Source organism: Pocillopora damicornis, chromosome 3 (assembly GCF_964200805.1).
Source record: "Pocillopora damicornis chromosome 3, jaPocDami1.2, whole genome shotgun sequence".
NCBI classification, from domain to species: Eukaryota; Metazoa; Cnidaria; class Anthozoa; order Scleractinia; family Pocilloporidae; genus Pocillopora; species Pocillopora damicornis.
Window position 1 is genome coordinate 2,572,329 of NC_142672.1, and position 23,635 is coordinate 2,595,963.

Below are 23,635 nucleotides of genomic sequence, written 5' to 3' on the forward strand. Positions count from 1 at the left end.
GGATTCGATAATTATGCAGGCCATACAAAGAGATGTAGAAGTTACAACTTGCTTAAAGATGAAAATGCTTTGGAGATAAAGGAAAGCAATACATAAATATCTCCTAACAAACAGGCACAACCGCTAGTGCTGTAAGACATAAATAACCATATCTGCATTAACATGTACCTTTTCTCTCAAAGGCTAGGGGTTTAATACAGTGAAAAACGTTACAAAATCCGCCGGAAAAGTGTTTCGGATTTTGTTTACCGCACAAGATTTTTTTTTTGTGATTTCTTTCTTCTTTTTTTGCATTTTACAAAACTTTACTCTACTTACAATACACTACAGGACTTAGTTACAATGCGTCACTTACAATAATTTACTGAGAACACACTACTAACAAAGTATAGTTTACAATAAACTTGATTACAGAAGATGACTTACTCTCGATTACTTACACTACCGACACAATACTCTACATTTTCGTTATTTTACGACAAATTGCACTACTTTTAATATGTTACGGTAAATTACTTACAGTATCTTACTAATAGTATATAGCGAAATTGTATGCTTTACAATAAAATTTGACTTCTTCTGCTACTCTGCATTGTTTGGATGACACCCATCACATAAACCGATATGTGGCAAAAGCTTATCCCATTTCTGAAAATGTTTTGCTAATTTATTCCGCTTTGCTGCTATCTTCATTTCTACCTGTTATATCTCCCCGATCTTGGCCTTATAAACTCGTATGGAGGGATTCTTAGAATTCAATTTACACTTGTATATATAAAATTTAGCTGTCAGTATTAGATGATTTAGAATAATCAAGTCCTCTTCTGCATTGAAAACTCCAAAAAATATATCCATTATTGAAAATGTTTGAAAGTTAAATTGACATTCACCAAGCCAAGAATAGAAAACTTCCCAGAAGGCCTTTGTAACATTGCAGTAAAAAAATATATGTTCGAAGGATTCAACCACTCTACAAAAAGTGCATAAAGGCGAATCCGACAATCCCCACTTAAACAATCTTTCATTTGTTAGTACTATATTATTTAATACTTTATATTGGAATCCTCTAATTTAAGTTTAAATTGTGACGGTAAAAGGCGAGGAGTATATTTTCTTCCAGTCAAACGGAAACTGTGGAAATTTTTCATCGAACTTTTTTTGCGCAGTTGGAGGGATATGCTTTTTGCTTTTAAACGCGTTATAAAGTGATTTGGACGTGATTTTTGCTAGCATTACATCAGAATTTTTTAATTTCAAATAAATTATGTCATCGGTATGAGAAGGGAGATGTTGAGCGCTTTGTCTAATAATACGCCTCCAGTCACGAGGAATGGCGTCTACGACGCTCATTAACCTAAAATGTGGTATCGGAGATAAATTTGCATGTAATACCTTCACATCCTTTAAGAAGATTCCAGTGTCAGAGATGAGATCACCGATCGTAACAATTCCTTTAGAAAGCAAGTGTTTTTCGAAAAGTGAGATCTTTTGGACAGTATTATTTTTATTTTTCCATATAACCTGGTGACCTACATCTTCATACGAAAGTATCGAAGGTTGCCTTAACATGGACCAAGCGTCCGGGCACTCCTTATAAAAGGTCGGAAGTTAGATAGGTAACTGTCTGGTATCAAAATTAGACTTAAGAACAAATTCTCCCCCTACCTGAGAAAGGAAGTAATTCAATGATATTTTCCAAGAGCTGTTATAATCTTTATTTGTAAATCTTTTTAATACCACCACCCTCTGTGCGAGGATCATCGACTGAATATCCAACATCTTAAGCTCTCCATCCTCGTATCATTGATAAGAGCGGCGCGTTAATTTTATCATTATCTTTCCAATTAAAACGGTACATCAGGCTGTTGACCTCTTTAATTAAATCATCTGTGACTGTAATCAACGACCCTTTACTCAAGACTTTGGGGATAATAAACGATTTAACAAGCTGTATCCTTCCCAGAAGCGTAAACCCTCTCCATTTCCACATATTTATTGTATTTTTGATAGACTATATAAAACACCTTCGGAAGCTCAGCTTAAAAAATTTCTATGCATTCCTTTAGGTTGTACCCTTGCTTTATTGGATTTTTATGCCAAATACAAATAAATAACACGGTAAATTAAATACCAGTCTGAGTTTCCGAGACGACCATTAACGCTGTCAACATGTTCCGTTCTGTCTTCGTGCGGATCGTTTCGGCGAACCCTACGCGGCTCATATTGTTAAGGACGTGGCCCAGACTCCCCTAAAGATTCTGGATTATCCCCATCGCTGCCATATACTAATCTTAAGGCATTCGAGTCACTCCCTTCTAAAAAAAAACATCGTCCGCAGAACTACTGCTATTTGCACGAGCTGCCAGACCAATTACACTGTGGAATACGTGTTGCGCGATACTTTAGTGCCACCGCTTATTTAAGTCACCACTTCTCGCTACTGTTTTCACCGGAAGTGGAATTTCAGTTAAAATGCCGATTTTTTTCCCTGAAATAAGTCAAATGGACAAAACGAACTGCAAGTTCGTTTTCTATGCCACTTTTCTACATTGAATAAGGAAAACATGTATTACACTCCCTTTAACAATTCACGACATCTTCAATGACTCACACGAGAAAAGAAGAAAATAAAACGCTGTTCCAAAATCGTAACGAGCGTGACACAAAGGGAAGAGGAACTAAACGAGGGGAACTCAAATTGATTGAAAAGATTTGAGTTCCCCTCGAGAATCGAATCTCCTTCCTTCCAATTTCGCAGAGGGTGTTATTAACAATGATCAACCACAGCAGCATCCAACCACAAAATCACAATGCTTGAGCTTCGAATCCGTCCATGTTCGGGGTTACAAGATGTTGCGGGGCTGAGTTCCATCGTCAGGCCCGGTTGTTCAAAAGTAGGATAACGTTATCCACTGGATAAATCGCCATCCACTGGATAGCGCAGTACGTTTTCTCAACAGTTATCCGCTGGATATTGATTTATCTGTTGAACAGCGTTATCCACTTTTTGAACAACTGGGCCCAGATCTATAACAAAGGACATTCTGTTACTCAGTTTTTATTTTCACGCGATAACAAAGTAAGTCAAAGGGATTACAATAACTTTCCAAGTCAATCACTGTACCTAACTCGCTACAAAAACTGTCTCTACAGAGAGGGCTTGGTGAAAGAAAAATCCAACTCAAGCAAATTTAAAAGACACAAGGATCTTGACATGATATCAAAACTCTTTTCTAAAAACCGAAAACTAAACACTATATTAAAGATAGTAAATATGAAAGCGATCTTCGCAGTAATGAAGTTAATATGAAGTATATAGACAAATATGATTGTCATAGATTCACAGTTATATAAAAACATACGGCAAACTTTAATGTTCAATTTGCATAGAAACTACCTCGATGCTGCAATTGACCAAGAACGGAAATCTCAACTTAAAATTGAATTAAATTTTACGATGCAACTGAAACATTCGTAAGATTCATATTGAAAAACATCACCAACACGACCTACTAGCGAAATAAACTGCTTCCCAATCTACAAATAAAGTAGATGGTCCTTTAAAATAAATTCTTTGTGAATAAATCTTCCAAGTTTAACTTTCTACTCATTCCAGAAACAAATGTAAAAAATTTGCCAAAATTTTTTTAACTGAGGAAGTGCCCACTACTTCTTGAGTCTCTTAAAATACTTTAACTATTTCAATCGCGATCAGTAAAACGGAAATTAGTTTTTTAAAATTCAATTGTAAGCAAAATCTACCATAGTTTACCGACTATTCTGCAACACACTGTTGTCTTTCATACTATGCACTAAGAAATTAAAATTGAGTTAATTTAAAAACTAGAGTATTTTTACTGACAGACAATATCGCTACATGCCGAGATAATCAGGACGTTTTAAAACTGAGACATTATGCCTTTAAAACCAAGCTAAATCTCCGAAAATACCGAGGAAGTTCCTGTCGCCGGAGAAGTTGGTTTCAAATCGTTGCCAAAAACCATCAGCAAGGATCTCGTCTTTTCTACAAACAGGATAAAAAGTGTCAGAAAGGAAAATAGAAACTGTTCATTTTAACATAGGTTGAATACGTTCCTGAAGTAAGAAACCTGTTTAACACACCGATATATGTAGAAGTATCAGAAATTGAAGGAGTGATGAACTTCATAATCAACATTTACGATACGAGCTATGCGTAGCAACAGCGCGGAACGAGCTAATATTCCTTTCACTCATTTTGATATACATTGTACACACTCCGAGATTGATATTACGTCATCATGTTCATCATTACACATCCTTGGAAAAGTTTTGGTTAAAGTCTTCCATTAAACCAGAATATCATTTTGCTGCTCATTGCATATCATACGTTGCGATTGCGTGACTAAGAGCAAATCATCTTTGAAGACATAAAAGCCGTTGCAGTTAGCCGCTCGCGAATTTGATCATTTTCGGAGCACTAAAATTTGAATGGCAGAAACTTATACCTTGGCGTGATTGATTCTCTTCATGCAAATATGATGCGGGCTTGATTCAAAATATATTATCAATTAATGTTTGCCTACCTCCATCTGACAATATCCCAAACTCCTATCTTCAAATTCATTCCAGAGTGACGTCATCCCCAATGAGTACAAAGGGTGCCCAGTACTTCACATCGCTGAACTCTTCAGACTCTTTCATGTTCTTCATAGCTTGGTTAAGAGCTTCACTTGCAAGCTTGCCAGTAACCAGTTCTTCATAGAAATGTTTCATAAACTCGAGAGTAGCCTTGTCATCAATTGCCCACAGCGACACGAGAACAGAGCGAGCGCCGGCACCTAAAAACGCTCTTGCAATTCCAACAACTCCCTCAGCCTTAATCTCTCCACAACCACTGTGACAACAACTTAACACAACCAGCCTCGCTCGCATCCGAACATCCAGCACATCTTTCATTGTTAGAATAAAATCCTCCTCAACAAAGAGCAGTGATGAGCAGGTACTTCGTGGCGCCAAGGCAATTTCGCCTGTTTCCATTCGGCCATGTGCAGCAAAGTGCACCAAGGCAACAGAGGGAAGTCGCCTCAACACTTCATCTTTTCTTGCTTCTTCACCAATAAGAGGATCAGCGCCAAGGATTCTTCCGAGTATCTCAACTTCTTCTCTCGCACATGGCAGTGGATCGAGCTTCCTCCCCTCGTAAAGAACCCCCTCTAAACATGGATCACCCACAAGTAAAGCACTTTTCTTATTGTGGAAGTCGTCTGGGTAATCGTTTATCAACTTCAAAGTAGTTAGGGATGGGGTCATTCGAACTCGGAAAGAGTCACACAAATAATTTGACTCGGGATCCATCAATGCAGCAAAAGGGACAGACCACAATGAACCCTCGGGAACAAAGATAATTTCATCGCCATTGATCAGATCACCAATCGGCTCAATGATAACGTCATACAACATCCTCAAGGCAGCTTTCGGTGAGCTTTCAGGAGAGAAATAACCACGACCTGACCTTTTCTTCACCAATTCTTCAGTGCAGGGCTCATCGAGAGAGCGATCTTCACATTCAATAACACCTCTTTTAAACGCTCTTGATACTGTGTTCATTAAGCTTCCAATAAAGGTATTGACATCTTCGAACGAGCCATAATTACTTATCTCAGTACTTCTCAATTGAATATCTTGAAAGCTGTTAATAAACCAGTAGAATATCTTGCGTGCCTTATCATCTACAGCCATGAAAACTGTATGTGAAACAGCACAGCTTGCAAGGACCTCAAGATCACAATTCCCTGGAGTGTGAAGCCCAGGCTGTGTTCCTCCCGACCCATACGTATACCTAGAACAAATCAGATCATTAAGAGCCTGTGCACGTCCTTGTTCAGCAGATAAAAGCGCATCCAAAATTTGATCTAGTTTTAGGTGAAGACACCACAAACAAGTGTATGCGGTTCTTTGCATGTCGCGGTAGCTAATCTTCCAATCATCTCTGAACCGCAAATTGGCTCGGATAACGTCAAAAATTACGACACAAGAACGATACAGGTTGACGGCTCTTTCCAGATTTCCTAACCTCCAATAAGCATTGCCGAGATTGCAGTAACTCTTTCCCTCTCCAGCCTTGTCTCCCACTTCTTTGGCAATTTTTAGATCACGTTCATGATACTGGATGGCTCTTTCGAAATCTCCTAGGCGACGATAAGCATTGCCGAGATTGCAGTAACTCATTCCCTCTCCAGCCTTGTCTCCCACTTCTTTGGCAATTTTTAGATCACGTTCATGATACTGGATGGCTCTTTCGAAATCTCCTAGGCTATGATAAGCATTGCCGAGATTGCCGTAACTCTTTCCCTCTCCAGCCTTGTCTCCCACTTCTTTGGCAATTTTTAGATGACGTTCATGATACTGGATGGCTCTTTCGAAATCTCCTAGACTATGATAAGCATTGCCAAGATTGCCGTAACTCTTTCCCTCTCCAGCCTTGTCTCCCACTTCTTTGGCAATTTTTAGATGACGTTCATGATACTGGATGGCTCTTTCGAAATCTCCAAGGCGACGATAAGCATTGCCGAGATTGCCGTAACTCTTTCCCTCTCCAGCCTTGTCTCCCACTTCTTTGGCAATTTTTAGATCACCTTCATGATACTGGATGGCTCTTTCGAAATCTCCTAGGCTATCATAAGCATTGCCGAGATTGCAGTAACTCTTTCCCTCTCCAGCCTTGTCTCCCACTTCTTTGGCAATTTTTAGATGACGTTCATGATACTGGATGGCTCTTTCGAAATCTCCTAGGCTATAATAAGCATTGCCGAGATTGCAGTAACTGATTCCCTCTCCAGCCTTGTCTCCCACTTCTTTGGCAATTTTTAGATCACGTTCATGATACTGGATGGCTCTTTCGAAATCTCCTAGGCTATCATAAGCATTGCCGAGATTGCAGTAACTCTTTCCCTCTCCAGCCTTGTCTCCCACTTCTTTGGCAATTTTTAGATCACGTTCATGATACTGGATGGCTCTTTCGAAATCTCCTAGGCGACGATAAGCATTGCCGAGATTGCCGTAACTCTTTCCCTCTCCAGCCTTGTCTCCCACTTCTTTGGCAATTTTTAGATGACGTTCATGATACTGGATGGCTCTTTCGAAATCTCCTAGGCTATGATAAGCATTGCCGAGATTGCAGTAACTCTTTCCCTCTCCAGCCTTGTCTCCCACTTCTTTGGCAATTTTTAGATGACGTTCATGATACTGGATGGCTCTTTCGAAATCTCCTAGGCTATCATAAGCATTGCCGAGATTGCAGTAACTCTTTCCCTCTCCAGCCTTGTCTCCCACTTCTTTGGCAATTTTTAGATCACGTTCATGATACTGGATGGCTCTTTCGAAATCTCCTAGGCTATGATAAGCATTGCCGAGATTGCAGTAACTGATTCCCTCTCCAGCCTTGTCTCCCACTTCTTTGGCAATTTTTAGATCACGTTCATGATACTGGATGGCTCTTTCGAAATCTCCTAGGCTATCATAAGCATTGCCGAGATTGCCGTAACTCTTTCCCTCTCCAGCCTTGTCTCCCACTTCTTTGGCAATTTTTAGATGACGTTCATGATACTGGATGGCTCTTTCGAAATCTCCTAGGCTATCATAAGCATTGCCGAGATTGCAGTAACTCTTTCCCTCTCCAGCCTTGTCTCCCACTTCTTTGGCAATTTTTAGATCACGTTCATGATACTGGATGGCTCTTTCGAAATCTCCTAGGCTATGATAAGCATTGCCGAGATTGCAGTAACTGATTCCCTCTCCAGCCTTGTCTCCCACTTCTTTGGCAATTTTTAGATGACGTTCATGATACTGGATGGCTCTTTTGAAATCTCCAAGCCTATGATAAGCATTGCCGAGATTGCAGTAACTCTTTCCCTCTCCAGCCTTGTCTCCCACTTCTTTGGCAATTTTTAGATCACCTTCATGATACTGGATGGCTCTTTCGAAATCTCCTAGGCTATCATAAGCATTGCCGAGATTGCAGTAACTCTTTCCCTCTCCAGCCTTGTCTCCCACTTCTTTGGCAATTTTTAGATCACGTTCATGATACTGGATGGCTCTTTCGAAATCTCCTAGGCTATCATAAGCATTGCCGAGATTGCAGTAACTGATTCCCTCTCCAGCCTTGTCTCCCACTTCTTTGGCAATTTTTAGATCACGTTCATGATACTGGATGGCTCTTTCGAAATCTCCTAGGCTATGATAAGCATTGCCGAGATTGCCGTAACTCTTTCCCTCTCCAGCCTTGTCTCCCACTTCTTTGGCAATTTTTAGATCACGTTCATGATACTGGATGGCTCTTTCGAAATCTCCTAGGCTATCATAAGCATTGCCGAGATTGCCGTAACTCTTTCCCTCTCCAGCCTGGTCTCCCACTTCTTTGGCAATTTTTAGATGACGTTCATGATACTGGATGGCTCTTTCGAAATCTCCTAGGCGACGATAAGCATTGCCGAGATTGCCGTAACTCTTTCCCTCTCCAGCCTTGTCTCCCACTTCTTTGGCAATTTTTAGATCACGTTCATGATACTGGATGGCTCTTTCGAAATCTCCTAGGCTATCATAAGCATTGCCGAGATTGCAGTAACTCTTTCCCTCTCCAGCCTTGTCTCCCACTTCTTTGGCAATTTTTAGATGACGTTCATGATACTGGATGGCTCTTTCGAAATCTCCTAGGCTATCATAAGCATTGCCGAGATTGCAGTAACTCATTCCCTCTCCAGCCTTGTCTCCCACTTCTTTGGCAATTTTTAGATCACGTTCATGATACTGGATGGCTCTTTCGAAATCTCCTAGGCTATGATAAGCATTGCCGAGATTGCAGTAACTGATTCCCTCTCCAGCCTTGTCTCCCACTTCTTTGGCAATTTTTAGATGACGTTCATGATACTGGATGGCTCTTTTGAAATCTCCAAGCCTATGATAAGCATTGCCGAGATTGCAGTAACTCTTTCCCTCTCCAGCCTTGTCTCCCACTTCTTTGGCAATTTTTAGATCACCTTCATGATACTGGATGGCTCTTTCGAAATCTCCTAGGCTATCATAAGCATTGCCGAGATTGCAGTAGCTGATTCCCTCTCCAGCCTTGTCTCCCACTTCTTTGGCAATTTTTAGATCACGTTCATGATACTGGATGGCTCTTTCGAAATCTCCTAGGCTATCATAAGCATTGCCGAGATTGCAGTAACTGATTCCCTCTCCAGCCTTGTCTCCCACTTCTTTGGCAATTTTTAGATCACGTTCATGATACTGGATGGCTCTTTTGAAATCTCCTAGGCTATGATAAGCATTGCCGAGATTGCAGTAGCTGATTCCCTCTCCAGCCTTGTCTCCCACTTCTTTGGCAATTTTTAGATCACGTTCATGATACTGGATGGCTCTTTTGAAATCTCCAAGCCTATGATAAGCATTGCCGAGATTGCAGTAACTCCTCCCTTCTCCAGCTTTGTCCCCTACTTCAATAGAAAAATGCAAATTGTTTGCATAGTGGAGGATCTTTTGGACAGCCGTTTGAGGTAGCTGATCGTTGATTTGTATATCCTAAGGTTTAAAATTGGAAATATTGAAATTGTTTGACTACCTTTTATCCCCTTGGCTTATCTTTCCTTAATTACGTTTCTCGATGGCTTATTACATGAGCCAGACTTGCTTATGGTGCTACTCAATTTATGCAACAAAGCCAGCTGGATATGGACTGAGAAGGTTACCCTTATAGTGCACTTAACTACTATATATATATATATATACGGAAAAATTGAGCTGGTCTGTCTTCCATGGAAGCGTCCCTTTCCGCGTTACCTCTTGGTTTTCGATTAATTTTAAAGTCGTAAACTTTCTCTTACCTCGATTTTCTCTTTGGTGTCGTCACGGTTAGTGTTAATTTCCTGATTAATTCTCGTTTCATCTGTGCCATCAGTTGGTTGATTATCACACTCGGTCCACAAATCAATTAACTTCTTATTGTTGTTGTTAATCTTAAAAGGCTCGAGTCAAAGAATTTACCTTCTAAAGAGTTTTAGGTCAGTTCTATTTACACTACAATTTCAAACTCAACACAGTTCATGCCAGCATTCAATCCAGTGTAATGAAAATTGGCCACAATAGCTGAAAGTAATACAAATACAGTTATTACCACCTCTACTGCTTCTATTACCGGTAATGGTGAGGGTGGTAGAAGCAGAAGTACTACCAGTGCAAGAAGCACAGCCAGCATTATTGTGCAAAATTGTGCACTTAATTCTCATGGTCTAGATTAGTTGTGTTAACGAATATATACGCTTACATGTAAATGTGCACCTGACTCCGCACACTTGCGGTGACTGGAGCCGGCAATGACACTGCCAATGGCGCAGGCAGACGGTTTTAACTCCAGTGATAGGACATGAGAGAAAAGGAATTATAGAACTTTGTTTTTAGGCATGAGGTTTGATAGGAATTTGGAGTTGTTTGGCACCTCGTACTGAGCATTATGGTAAGAGCTGATATAGTTAAGGGCATCACTCAGGTGAACGTTTGAACCCAGTACTGTTTAAGATGATTTCTGGTGTTGTTGGCCGTCTAATATACATGACAAGTCGCCCGGTTTCTTGAATTCGTATATTTATCAGAGTCAACAAGATATGGGAACCGCCTACTTTTCGCTATTTTACATGAGTAATTAAATGAAAGAAATCTCCAAAGCAGAGTTGGCTTTTTCTACATTGGTCAAAGGATACTGCCAATCCTTTCTGACACCAGGTAATGGCTTCTTGATACAAGTGTTGTTGTACACATGCACTGGCCCCTTAAAGAAATTGAAAAAAATTGAAAAAAATTGATATCAAGAAAGATCATTTTTCGCATTGCGGATAATAAAGGACCTCAACTTGTACTTCTATTTCAATCTTACAAATCGTAACTTTAGTGATGTCTCGCAATGTACACAGTCAAAGTAAGTTACCAGACTCGAGACCGAGTGTGAGATGGAGACTGGTCAAGAAATTGAGAGGTATACATTGGTGCGCGTAGATATGGAATTTCTCTTCGAGTGATCAACACGATAGCTTACGAGTGAGAACAGGGGAAGAGGAGGATATCGGGTTGAACACTCGAAGAGAAGTTCCATTTCTTTAAGCAGCCATGTATTATTCTGTATGTTATATAAAAATAATACTAATTTATGACAATAAAAGTCGGCTTTATTAATAAATGAAAAAAGGATCCTCGACCCTCGAAAAAAAAGTTGTAAAGTGCGTGGGCGATAAGGCTCATCGTAATGTTACACGTGTGCTGGTAAGACATTTCTCAGGCCTGGTAATCATTGTAAAACATCACAGTTTATATAATATACGTAATGATATAGCAGCTTTTTCATTAACTATCAAAACTTACAACTTAATCCAAAACCCTATAAGAGTAGGCGGATTACTTTTCAAAATGAGAAATTTGGAATTTTCATTGTGCTTTTGCAAGAAGATCTGTCAAATGCAAAGTCGAAATTAAGACAATAAATTAGGTTGTGAAATGATTTAAGGAGATCAGACAATGCGGAACCCCAGCACAAGCTTTTTTCCTGAATGATCAACTGGTCAGATGAGTCCAATCTTTCGGTCATCCTCGGAGACATTTTCTGCATGTCTCAGGAATTGCAGAGAACTTACCGATTTCTATTGCTTCAATGAAAGTTGGTGCCAATTGAGCAGACACTGTAGCGTCATCCAAAGCTTCTTCCCAATTTCCTGACAAAATAATTTGGTGTGAGTACGGAAGGACAAGTTCTCAACTTTCAGAACTAGAGTTTACTTTAAACGTTTCAGTTACTGATGTCTTCTCAGTGCTGGGTAAGTTGCCAAATTAGCAAAAAAGTCTTGCGAGAGCATCTGAATTTCGGTCTGTCTGATTTTCATATATCTGATTGGCTAATTTGAGGTTCACAATTTTTAGTGTCAGGTTTTATCCCATCTTTCAAATAGCCAGCGGACGAATAGAGAATCGGCCAGAACGAGTGATGTTGGTGACGGGGCCATGCATTGAGCCTGTCCCAGTCATGCCAGCGCTACCTTCCCATATTACCTTGAGGTTGCTGCAAGCACGGCGAAAGTTTTCATTCACGCACACCATTCGAACTGTAGATGATTGTAATCAATCTCTATCAAAATGAATACAAAACTGGAATGATTGATTAATTCTTACCCAGAAGGAGCTGAGCCGCTGCTCTGTTGCTATAGAGTATGGCGTTTAGTTTGACATCTTTGCAGTTCACTTGCAGTCCCTCCGAGTAAAAGTGTACAGCATTGTTGGTTTCTCCTTTGCTGTACTCGTTGTCACCTTCTTTCAAGTACACCTCCGCCATCGCTAACAGAAAGAAGAAAACATGCATGATATAGAATATAACTCAATAGAGATGCACAAAATAGCAGCCAGACATATACAGATGCGTAAAATATCCAGGAGAGCAGCAGTTTGAACCGGCTGTCAAACGTTAAAGTCATTTTGTTGACTTGCAAAATTTGTCTGCATTTTTCCTGTTCCATGATCACTAAGCGGTACAGGTCCCTTTGTGTGCCTCTCTTAAAAGGATTGCGTAACCCTAATTGACTTGATGACCATACCTTATTGAATAGGTTGTGTTTATTTTAATTGTTATTATTACCTTTTAAGGTTGCATCATCAAATTGCGATGTACCATCTGACGGTAAAACGGCCGGAACGTCTATAACGAGAGAAAAATAATCAGACAAGTATATAGGGGACAAGGATCTTTCTGATCTCTCTGTTGGCCTCCAAGCATTGTGGCTTGATAGTTCAGCCACTGAACAGTTTCAAACCTAAATTGTACCATACCAGCTCAAGTAAAGTGAAGAATCAAATACGTTGGAACATTTAGCAAACATAGACAAACACTGATAAGTTCATTCAAAACAACGTGAATCGAAGTATTTGGGAAAATAGTCAAACTCCATCTCCAGTGCTTGATATATGTTACCCATCGAAACTTAAGTTAAGATGTAGAAGCGGCGAAATAAGGTTTTAAAAAAGTACGCCGTGTAAATAAGATTCCTGCCATACATAAGATATGATACATAAGATACACGCCACGGTACCGGCATGCCTTGTGATTAGACACTTAAACACTGATTAATGAGTTTAACGGAGAGATATATGTATATATACAAAATCAACAAAAACGTCAGGTGCTGGACTCCATCGAGGCGGGGGTGAGAGGAAGAACGATAGAGACCTTAAGATGGACAACGGAAAAGTAGATGAAGAGGAACTGATTTACCTGGAGAGAGGTTCTGAGGACAAAGCGAAGAAAAGACTGTTCTGGTGGTCCTTTTTCATAAGGTTAGATGCCCGAAGGCACGAAAAGGACAACAATTTTTCTGATTTTTTCTGTTTTATTTTTATGTTCCTTACGAGATCACATTTAATATTCCATACAGTCTGAGAAATACGCTATCCTAAAGGTTGAGTTAGGTCAAGCAGTCGATAACTTCATACTCCCATATTTTTTTCTTAGTATAAGAGTTTTGGCGTGGAACTGAGTTTCCTTTCAATTCAAGAATTGGCATCTGAAACATGGAAATGAATCACACCATAAATTCATGTTGTGACTATAACCTGCATGTAAGACTACTTTACTCACCTGCCTGAATATCATCAGCTAAATTCACTTTTAAGTCACCAGATCTGACTTGACGTTCCTCTGCAGCTGGAAAACACAACATCACGTTCATGGTGAAACCATTACCCTTAAAAAACAAGACCTTTCACAAGTGGTTTTACTTTTATTTTTCATCATGCTTGAGCGAATCTGTAAAATAATGTGTTTTGCTAATCACCCTGGAAATGATAATCATGTGACATTTTCCGTGACAGAAAGTTAGTTGTAATTAAGGTTTTTTTTTTCTTACCGTCTGTAGATTTCCCATCATCAACGCTGACCTTACCATCTTCCGCCATCACTGCGAAAGAACCAAATACTCTAAAATTTCATGATATCAATTTTGAGATCAATCTCACCGGCTTTGGTTGTATTAAACTGAAATCGAAAAGGAAGGGCTTTCAACATTTATACCTGCTTAGATTTGCAGGCATGCCTCAGTCCACAACCAATCCTCAGCCATGTATAATTCCTAACTAATTTAAGTATTAGCCCTTTTAGCCCAAAATTCAACATAACCATTTCTTCGTTCACCCGTCATTAGTTGATTTTTCGTAATAACTTTTCTGATAATGATATAAATGGGCGAAAACAATCAAGACAGTTGAGTATTCCACAACTGTTTCTTGAAGAAAGTTCAAGGCTTTGACGGAAAATGAAATTCCCAGATAGTAGGAAATCGAGGGGTTCATTCGGAGAATTAGAGCTATTATAGCAGGATTGGTAACATTGATTTTGAGCCCCAACCAACCTGTGTTATTCAGAGTAAACAGAGCGACCTTGGCGCACAAGCGTTAGATAAGTCACATGACCTGTCAACCTAAAGGAAAAAACACGCTATTTCAGCCCTTAACAGCAAAATCAATCAGCCACAATCAGACCAAAGGTTGACAAATATGATTGTAAGAGCACAAGATTCAATATTTTTGAAACAGCAAAACATTGTAAAGGGGTCAGAAACAGTTTAAAGAGCTGACGATATCAGTCACAGTGTTCGAAATGAGAACAGTTTGAGGAAAGTGCCTGTTTATAACCCAGGGAAGAGTTTTTACGATTCCCCTGGATAACGGCTACGCTATGCGTGCGTGTGCGCCTATTGGTACCGAGAGTCTGTAAAGGTAACTTCGGTTACAGATTTAAGCTCTGAACTTGGAAAGGCAGATAACCTTTCAACCGGAAAAGGGAAAAGATCACAAGATTCGCTTTCTGACAAAGCCTTAATAGAACTTACCCCCTTTATTCAAGGCTTAAGTCAACAGCCAATTTACTTAATTTGACACCATCTCCCATAGCCCGGATATAATTATAGTGCAAAAGAATACATAATGCAAAAAACAGCTGACAAAACCTTGTGCCAACTTAACACATGTTACTGGAATCACTTAAAGGTAAATGCGTAGACAGCTGTATTTTAACAACGTTTAAAGATCATCTGAGTTCGAATGTAGTAAACACCTCTGCTACTGTCGGAAACCTTGTGTTTCGTGCGTGACACATATCAGATAATAAGTGTAAACATTATATCAAGAGAGACAATTTTTAAGTTAAAGAGACTGTCATTTGTTATCAAGAGCTAGAAGCACCGCCTTTTGTGATTTTGGCACATTGAAAGGTTTGCATAATCGACGCAACCTTGAATAACCTTTTATATCAGTACTTAGCAACAACCAATCACAATGTAGAGAATGTAGTAAAGAGAGTGATTTCGTTACAAGTTATTCAGAGTAGCTCTTTACACACCCGTTGTAACTGAGTGAATAGGAGAGTGCAATTAAACAGTTGAGCTTAATCGAGTCTATGGATTGATTCTAGTTCGTTAGGATTCTATCCCTAGTAAACGGGGCAAAGTTTACGAAACTACAACCAGATTCTCGCCTTTTATTGAACCATGTAGTAATCAAAACTGTTCCTATAACAGACTAACAGAAGGGAATATGATTTGTCCACGATGGAACTTCCCTTAAAAAGACCCAGTTTCAATCACTACTATAGTGGACCTTCTCAAACGCGCCGGAAGTTTTTTAAACATCTCAAGCGTAACAGGGAAATTTCCCCGAAAGTGAGGAAAAAGGGGTTCCCCTCCGTTAGAAACTGAAACCGGAACTCATGACGTCACCCATTCCTTCACAAAACTCGAACATTCAGATCTTTTTCTGAACATAAATGTAAAATGTAGACGCAGTTTTTAGTTTTGTCCCATGGACTAGCTTGGAGTTATTTCTGCGATATTAGCAAGGAAAAATTTACAACTTGGTTTCGCTGACAGGCAATCATCGACAGTGTGTCATTACTGGCAGTTTTCCATCAGTTCTACCCAAATCAAGAATCTAATTGTCAGTTTTGATGAACTGACAATTAGCATTTAGATCTGTTTATTCTTGTGTTAGATCCATGGTAATCTGTGAAATATCCGCAGACGATTTTTCCAACGATTTACGTAGGTAAAAGTGCAATGAACACGATGTTTGATGTGTTAGGACTGATGACAAGAGATGTAACTACATTTGTAAAGCAAAATGTATCCTGACCGTGATACAGTTATGAATGCGATCGATGTCCCCGACTCTTCACCGAATAATTAATATTCTATGTAAACATACTCTGGTAAAAAAAATTAAAGGCCGCCCCAACATTGCAAGCTGACAGAATTCCGCTATTTTTAGGGGTCTTCATTGAAAGAAGGGTTTTGTCAAACGAGGTAATATTAATTTTAACTTGGCGGACATCTATAACTGCAACTACGTGTATGTCGCTGAGTTTTAAGGAGGGTGAGTTCAACCACAATTACTAGTCCTACTACAGCCAAACTCTTACCGCGGGGTTCCCGAGTTCTTTTTTAGTAACCTACTGGAGGACTCTGGAAATATCTAACGGCAACTATAGACTTGCCTAAAGATACCTACGTTTGTGTCGCCGAGCCATCAGGACGGCAAAATTATTTAATCACATATACAACAACCAAAATCTTACCTCCGTACTTCCGACCTTCTTTTTTAAGTTTTCTTACCAGCCTTAACAAAGAGTCAAGGAGAAAAGCTGATATAATAAACCGACAGCAACAGCTCCGTTTGCAAGACTATGCAAATATACAACTGGAACTCGCTCAGACGCACGAGAGTTTTGACCTCTCAAGTGAGGGGGTTCCCCTAATTTTAGCGGAACTGCTTAGGTCACGTAACCTAATAATTGTTACGAAAATATTCCGGCAAATTGGACGTCCTAATAAGTTTACTCCCATTTTGCGTCGAATGAAAACGTTGTAAAAAATGGTTTAAGTTTTTCTACATGGGTGGTTTAATTCATGTTTCGTCCACGATTAGTATTTGGCAAAGGTAGTTTCACATACAGGCACAAACAGGCAGGCGCTGGTTCATGATTGTCAGTAACTGATTGATGCTGCCCTCGGGAGTTAAATTTCATCTCCCCTATTGAAAAGACTGAAAACAATCTTTTAAATGGAAAAACATTTACATTGACAGAGCATAATCATGTCTGGGATTTATCTCAAAGAATATCTTTCCCAACTTTATTTTGGCCTCGTGTTCCTTTGTCAGTTTAGTTTGGTGTTTTAGAGATTCACAACGATTGAAACGAGGTCAGCCATTTTGTTTTTGTGAGATAAACCTTGGACCGATTTTTCTAGTCTTTAAAAGCAACCTTTTTACCATTAAAAATCGTCAAATCCTCACTTCTAGTCACCTACAAAACATGCACGAGTTACAAATAATTTTGGGAGTCACTAAATGAAAGCCAAAGTAGAGGACAGACAGCGGAAATCATCAGCTACAATACCATTTGCTGTCTTTTCATGTAAAGCTCAAATAGATCATGAGTTTATAACTTCACCTGGAGTTAACTTCTCCAGACCGCGTGAGTTATTCCAAATATCTTCAGCTGACTGACGTTAGACACAGTAAACCGTAGAATATGGACAAACAATCAAACTAACCATTTATGATGAGGAAATTTGGATGTAGTTTACAGCGTTACGACTGCTGACATAGAATATAACTACATTTAAATAAGAACTTTACTCTGTAAAGTGATAACCTATCGTCTGTATAACCATGGACATGTTAACTCAGTTTTCTTTGCAGTAAATTCATCGACCAGATTTATGCCCGTTTAAATTCAATGTGGCATTGTGGATCTGAGTAAACCTAACGAAGCCAATTTCACATCTCCGCCGTCTGCGAATTTTGACAGGCTCTTCGCCGACAAATAAAAAATTCTGAGTCAGGAGCTCCTGTCTGAGTAAAATTACATTGCTAAAGAAAGTTAAAAGCCGCGCTGATATTGTAAGCTGACAAAATTCACCTGCTTTTGAGTTCATTCAAAGAAGGATTTTGCTAAACAAGAAAATTTATGTACATTAGCGGACATCTGTAATTGTACCTACGTTTGTGTCGCTGAGTTATCGGGAGGGCGAGATTATTCTCATATACCACAACTAAAATCTCACCTTGGCGTTTCCGACTTCTATCTAGTTTTCTTCTCTAGCCTTTATGGGCAGCATGAATTTGGAAATATCCCACGACAGCTATCGAAATATACTAGCCCAAACAGAGGGGCGTTTCAACCTTTTAAAAAAACGTCAAAAGGGAAATTTCTCAATATTTTAGGGGGGCTCCCCTACTTAGCTTTTAGGGACTGAAAGCGGAAATCTTCGTCATAAAGCGTAACGCTATTTTATAAAATAATTAAAATAGTACGCGCGCTCTGATTGGCCATAAAACCATTTTACATGAGCGTATGTAAACACAGTTTTCGTTCCTCTTTCATTAGTTATTTTATAAAAAAAATGTAAAATGGTTTTCGTGTTTACATAGCCTGATGTAAACACTTGGGAGGTTGGGAGAACACTCGATAAGCTGGAAACCACTCCGCTTCGCGTCGTGGTTTCCTACGCTTATCTCGTGTTCTCCCAACCTCCCAAGTGTTTACATCAGGCTATGTAAACACGGAAACCATTCTACATTTCTTCAATAAACTCACTCCATTTTGCCCGCAAATGTATATTGTGAAAAGATGTTTTAATTTTACTGTATGGTTTGCTTTATTGATATCAGGTATGCACGTAACTAAACATAAATACAAATTGACTGATTGTTGGAGTTACAAAAATGAAGTCGAACGCTGAAAATTGAAATCAGGACTGGAGCGGAAATCTTGACGTCAATTTTATGCATTGTTGTAATAAGGGGGGGAGGTCAGGGGTAGAGGTCGGGGGAAATCCCGGATAAAATTTTGGGAGGGGGAGAAACGGAGGGGGGATCAGTCGTCGATAACAGAGTATAAAGGGGAGATTGTACAAAACTGGTTGCAAAACGAGGGGGGTCATTAGAATACTACAGAGCCTTGGAGGGGGTTAGGTAGATTTTATCGTGACACAACCAAAATCCTTCAAAATCCTTCTTCCTCAGCTCTATGTTTCGTCTGTATTCGCCTAAAAAATGCGGTGAATATATTAAGAATAAGTTAGTTACATTGAAATATAGTACACATTTGAGAAATTTAAGCTTCAAGCTCGCTGATTTTCTTCCCTTAAACTATACTCAAATTTATGAATAGGAGAAAGGTGAGGTACATAATCTATCGTTACAGACCTTAACTCCCTGAAAACATCATAGCCTGGATGAGCATTTTGTCTTTCCAATTAAAAATTACATAGAGAGGGATTTCTATCATGCATAAAAATGGAGAGCAAATAATCTGATTGTTTAAGTTTATCTACTATTCAATCAAAATACAAACAAGAAGGGCTCATGTTTGTGTCAGTTATTTTGTTTATCACAGAATAGATACTGTAGCAAGTAGCATAACTAGTCAGATTACAGCTGCATTTATGGTAGAATACTGATTCTGCTTACATCCTGTACCTATTTGGCTAATATGCAGTTGAAACTCTTTATTTATCTGTGAATGTCTATTTAAGCTGGGTACTCTGTGGAGTCTTCTTACAGCTGGCTGTAACTTAGCAACAAGCATTTCTCCCATGTTAACAGCATTTCTTACTTCAAACTTTGGTTGGTCAGCAGCACTCATTACTCCTGGAGTCAGTACTGCCGCAATGTCTGTTTTAGCTTACTACCTTATTTGTGATTCTCCATTAGAAATAGGACTGGAGGAATTTACCGAAAGAACTACTATGAAATCAATAACTGAAAACAAAACAGTAGAGGACAAGAAGGACTTCATTATTACAATGCTTCACAGTCCATTTTTGTGGGTTTTAAGTGCAGGATATCTACTGACTTTGTTTGTGAAGATTGGAGTTGGTGAATGGACACAACTTTTTCTAATACAGACAATTGGAAGAACACAATATGATAGTGAGCATAAACTGTTCTACATGTTTTAGATTGAATCACCAATTTTTTAAATAACTCTTTAACCTCTAAGAATGACTAATTTCTCCTTACAGTATCATCCATGAATCAAATGAAAAGGTCGTAAGAATAATGGAAATGATGTCCAATTTGGGAAGCTCTTGATTGTCAACCAAATTCTCCTTGTCATTACCAGATGAAATGTAAAGAGAACAATGAGAAGATTTGAATGTTAACAATAAGGGTTAATAATGTGGTCAAAATTGTGAGAAATTCATGAAATTTTTTTGCAATAAATCAGTCACATTTATGATAGTGATGTGACATTTTCATATTATTTTAAACTGAGTAAGAACTCAAAGAGATGAAAGAAAGCCAAGCAAGGGTATACTAAACAATATGTTTCTATATATTATGATATAAATTTTTATTATAATTAGTATATCATACAGTGGTCTTGCTTATTTTTGGTCACAACAGGTGAGATAAATTTTTCAACTGACTAAGCAAACCTTTTTGCTGTTGTTGTTTAATTTTCTAGACTTCCAATTTCCAACTGATTTTAGCCTGTAATAACAGGTACATGTACAACAGGCAGTGAATTTCACTGTGTATCACCTGAAAAGGAGAACACTGTCACATAACACTATTTGTTTTTACACTTTGATTTTTAATGTTTGTGTTTTCTTATCCCCAGGTAGTGTTGCTATGAGTTTTTTAGAGATACCCTTGCAAACTGAATTCCCAGTTTTCTGGGAATTCCTAGAAATTGTGTGTTTCCAGAAAATATCCATACCCCCACCACGGAGGGAATTGGAAATTCCAGAGGGGTGGGGGGGTCAAAGTCCCAGGAAATTCCAGAGGGGATGGGGGGTAAGAGGCGAAATTTTCGTCCAGAGGGTAGGAAGTCGATCGACTTTCTTCGTATGTCAATTGGCGCCTTTTACCTACTTTAGTGGGACGTTCTGAAGTTTAAGTTGTTAAATTACGATGCTTCTAACAGTTCTGCAGCAAAAGAAAGTTTTCTTTTATCCTTGTAGCGCTTTGGAACATAAATAACATCAAATAAAGAAGAGAATCACTTTGTTTTTCGAACGGAGCCGCCATTACTCGTTACCAGTCTCCAAAGATTACAACCAACAGGAGTGGTTACCTAGGGATTTTCCTCGGTCATAACACGTTTCGCGTTCGTAAAATTTACAAATAACTGTCTCGGTCTCGCAAAAAAAAAAAAAAACGCTGGTCTCGCCGTCTCGCAAAGTTTCGCATAAATTTACCATTCACTACCCCTTATTGACTCCAGCCATCTATTAATTTTGATCTGCACTGAGCTTAATTCCGTTGCATCATAATGTGTAGGAGACTTGACGATTTCTTTATGACTTACTTGCTTGCGATGTTACAATGAATGATAAGTACAGTCGTACCGTAGTAGAAAACAGTTGATAGTAACATTGAGAAACATTAGGATCCAGGGCTTTGTATATATGCGGGTGGGACTGGTAACTAGCCAAGGTTTGTTTATGCACAATCGGACGAAATTATCGACCCGCTGTTAACAAGAATCAATGCTTGTGTGAAGAAATTTTACATTAGAGGCTGGAATTTGGAAAGATGAGTTCAAAATAACTTACTGCTGACTCGTTTTTCTCTTTTGCTCTCTTATTTATGACACAATTTTGTACAAATTTACGTTGCTCAATGTGATTTCGAACGTTTCCATTTCAAGTGCACGCAATTTTCTCAGTACATTGTACAAACTTAACAGTTCAAAAGTGTTTTGTTGCGACTTGTACAGTTTTTTTCTCCTTTCGTGTACTGAGAATACTGTGTTAAATGTTTAAGGATAAGTATTGTATTTAAAAATAAAGCAAACATTAAGTTTAAGCTAGTTAGCGACGTTTACCTTGCGCGTGTACGCCATCTCTCGAATATACACGCGACAAAATCACACGTCCCTCTTGTTTGTTGTTTGCTACGAGAAAAAAATATATTTCCAGGGGGTATAGGGGGTGGTAGAAAATTCTTTGGAAATTCCAGAGGGGTGGGGGGGCTACCACTGCTACCCCAAAATGGAAAATCCGAAGGGGTGGGGGGGTCCTATATGAAATTCCCTCCGTGGTGGGGGTATGGATATTTTCTGGAAACACACATTCTCAAAAATTCTCAACTATGCAAATTAACTCTGATTTAAAAAGCTTGGAATTACTGGGAATTTCTGGGAAAGGAAGACTCCAGTTTTGTGAGGACTTGGAATTCCTAGGAATTCCTAGGAATTCTCAGCTATACAAACTACCTATAATTTAAGAAGGGTGGAATTCTTGGGAATTTCTGGGAATTGAATTTGAGGCAGTTTAAATACCCTGAGGTCCACATAAATTCTAAAAAATTCTCAATACCTTGAATGTGAAGGTTTTAAGAAAAGGAGTAATTTCAGAGGCTTAAAACTTTGGCTCAATAAAAGGTATGTTATACAAAACTTACCAAGAGATATACATACATGTATATGTTTATAACTTAAAGATCATGAAACTTATTAATCAAACTAAGTTTTAGTAAATCTCTATATTAATATAGATTTTCTCATGAACCAGCAGTCAATTATGTTAAATGGAAATTGCCAATTAATCCAATGTACTCATATAATACAGATTTGCTTTCTAATCTCAAAGGACTCTTGGATTCCATGATCATAAAATATTTTTATTGTGATGCAAATTAACGTTTCATGTTCACTGATGTGCCAAAATCATCAAACATTCATTAGCTGTTCCTTGGTACACAACTTCCACAATAATTAATATAGCCGCAAACGCTAATCACTCGTATTTCAAACTTTACTAGAACAAACTTGACACATTGTTGAATACGGTAACTGAAAATGACAAAATTACAAACACGCGAATGAGCATAAAATAACTTACATCGTATGAGTGAAAGTACTGGAAAACGACAAAGCGAGATAAACAAGGATACTTACAAGACGAATGTGACCAACCCAAAGACGAAAACATGAAACCCAGAGCTAGATATGTAACGGTAATTTTCACAAATTAGACAACTAACCAAATAAATTACGCGCAACCAATATATATACGATATGCAAATAAATATAACAAGTACAAAACTGGTAACTGACAAAGGACACTAATGGAAGACGAGAAAATAAACACCTAACACGAAACTATGAAACACCAACACTAACAAAAAATGATAGTACAAATTCTTGCGCCTACAATTAACAATAATTACATTGTTATCTACACTTAAAGAACTTTATTAGTTATGAACATAAGTTACTTCCCTAACCTACATTACTGGTTGCCTTTGTTAGAAAACCTTGGAACAGTCAAGCTCAATTGCCTCAAACACCGTCAGAGACTTCATTATTTTTAGTAGAAATTTCATGCCTTAGACAAAAGTAGTAATGTGCGCTAGGGTAGGACCAAAACGTAGCAACAAGGTTTGCATAGCAACAGGGATTAGATGTAAACAAATGAAGAGAGGACTATATCATAGCAACCAAACTGTTTATTAATCAACACTCTCCAAACAAGTTTGACAATCTAATGCTATGTGATTAAATTCATGTAGATATTCAGTATTAAACTCCATACCATTTCTAAATGATGGTGTTATGTGG

General features: G+C 38.6%; 2 protein-coding genes across 7 annotated transcripts; one reads left to right on the plus strand and one right to left on the minus strand.

Annotated features, from left to right (window-relative positions):
- Positions 1 to 3,042: 3,042 nt before the first annotated feature.
- On the minus strand, positions 3,043 to 18,328 carry LOC149047817 (uncharacterized). 3 transcript variants are annotated; one of them, XM_089200054.1, is made up of 11 exons: positions 18,126 to 18,328; positions 14,415 to 14,483; positions 13,914 to 13,964; positions 13,646 to 13,711; positions 12,650 to 12,709; positions 12,190 to 12,351; positions 11,658 to 11,735; positions 10,734 to 10,801; positions 9,861 to 9,992; positions 4,566 to 9,558; positions 3,043 to 4,024 (listed from the first exon to the last, which is right to left on the minus strand). In XM_089200054.1, exons 3-10 carry the CDS (start codon positions 13,960 to 13,962, stop codon positions 4,603 to 4,605), a joined length of 5,571 nt encoding a protein of 1,856 aa, XP_089056180.1. In that variant the 5' UTR covers positions 13,963 to 13,964; positions 14,415 to 14,483; positions 18,126 to 18,328; the 3' UTR covers positions 3,043 to 4,024; positions 4,566 to 4,602. The 3 variants fall into 3 exon arrangements, with proteins under 3 accessions (XP_089056180.1, XP_089056179.1, XP_089056181.1); XM_089200053.1 differs by lacking the exon at positions 18,126 to 18,328 and adding an exon at positions 16,634 to 16,793; XM_089200055.1 differs by lacking the exons at positions 13,646 to 13,711; positions 18,126 to 18,328 and adding an exon at positions 16,634 to 16,785.
- LOC149047818 (glucose-6-phosphate exchanger SLC37A4-like) lies at positions 16,343 to 22,324 on the plus strand. 4 transcript variants are annotated; one of them, XM_089200089.1, is made up of 4 exons: positions 16,343 to 16,431; positions 19,777 to 19,995; positions 20,690 to 20,760; positions 22,145 to 22,324. In XM_089200089.1, exons 1-4 carry the CDS (start codon positions 16,410 to 16,412, stop codon positions 22,184 to 22,186), a joined length of 354 nt encoding a protein of 117 aa, XP_089056215.1. In that variant the 5' UTR covers positions 16,343 to 16,409; the 3' UTR covers positions 22,187 to 22,324. The 4 variants fall into 4 exon arrangements, with proteins under 4 accessions (XP_089056215.1, XP_089056213.1, XP_089056214.1 ...); XM_089200087.1 differs by lacking the exon at positions 16,343 to 16,431 and adding an exon at positions 18,532 to 18,732; XM_089200088.1 differs by lacking the exon at positions 16,343 to 16,431 and adding an exon at positions 18,952 to 19,121.
- The last annotated feature ends 1,311 nt before the right edge of the window (positions 22,325 to 23,635 follow it).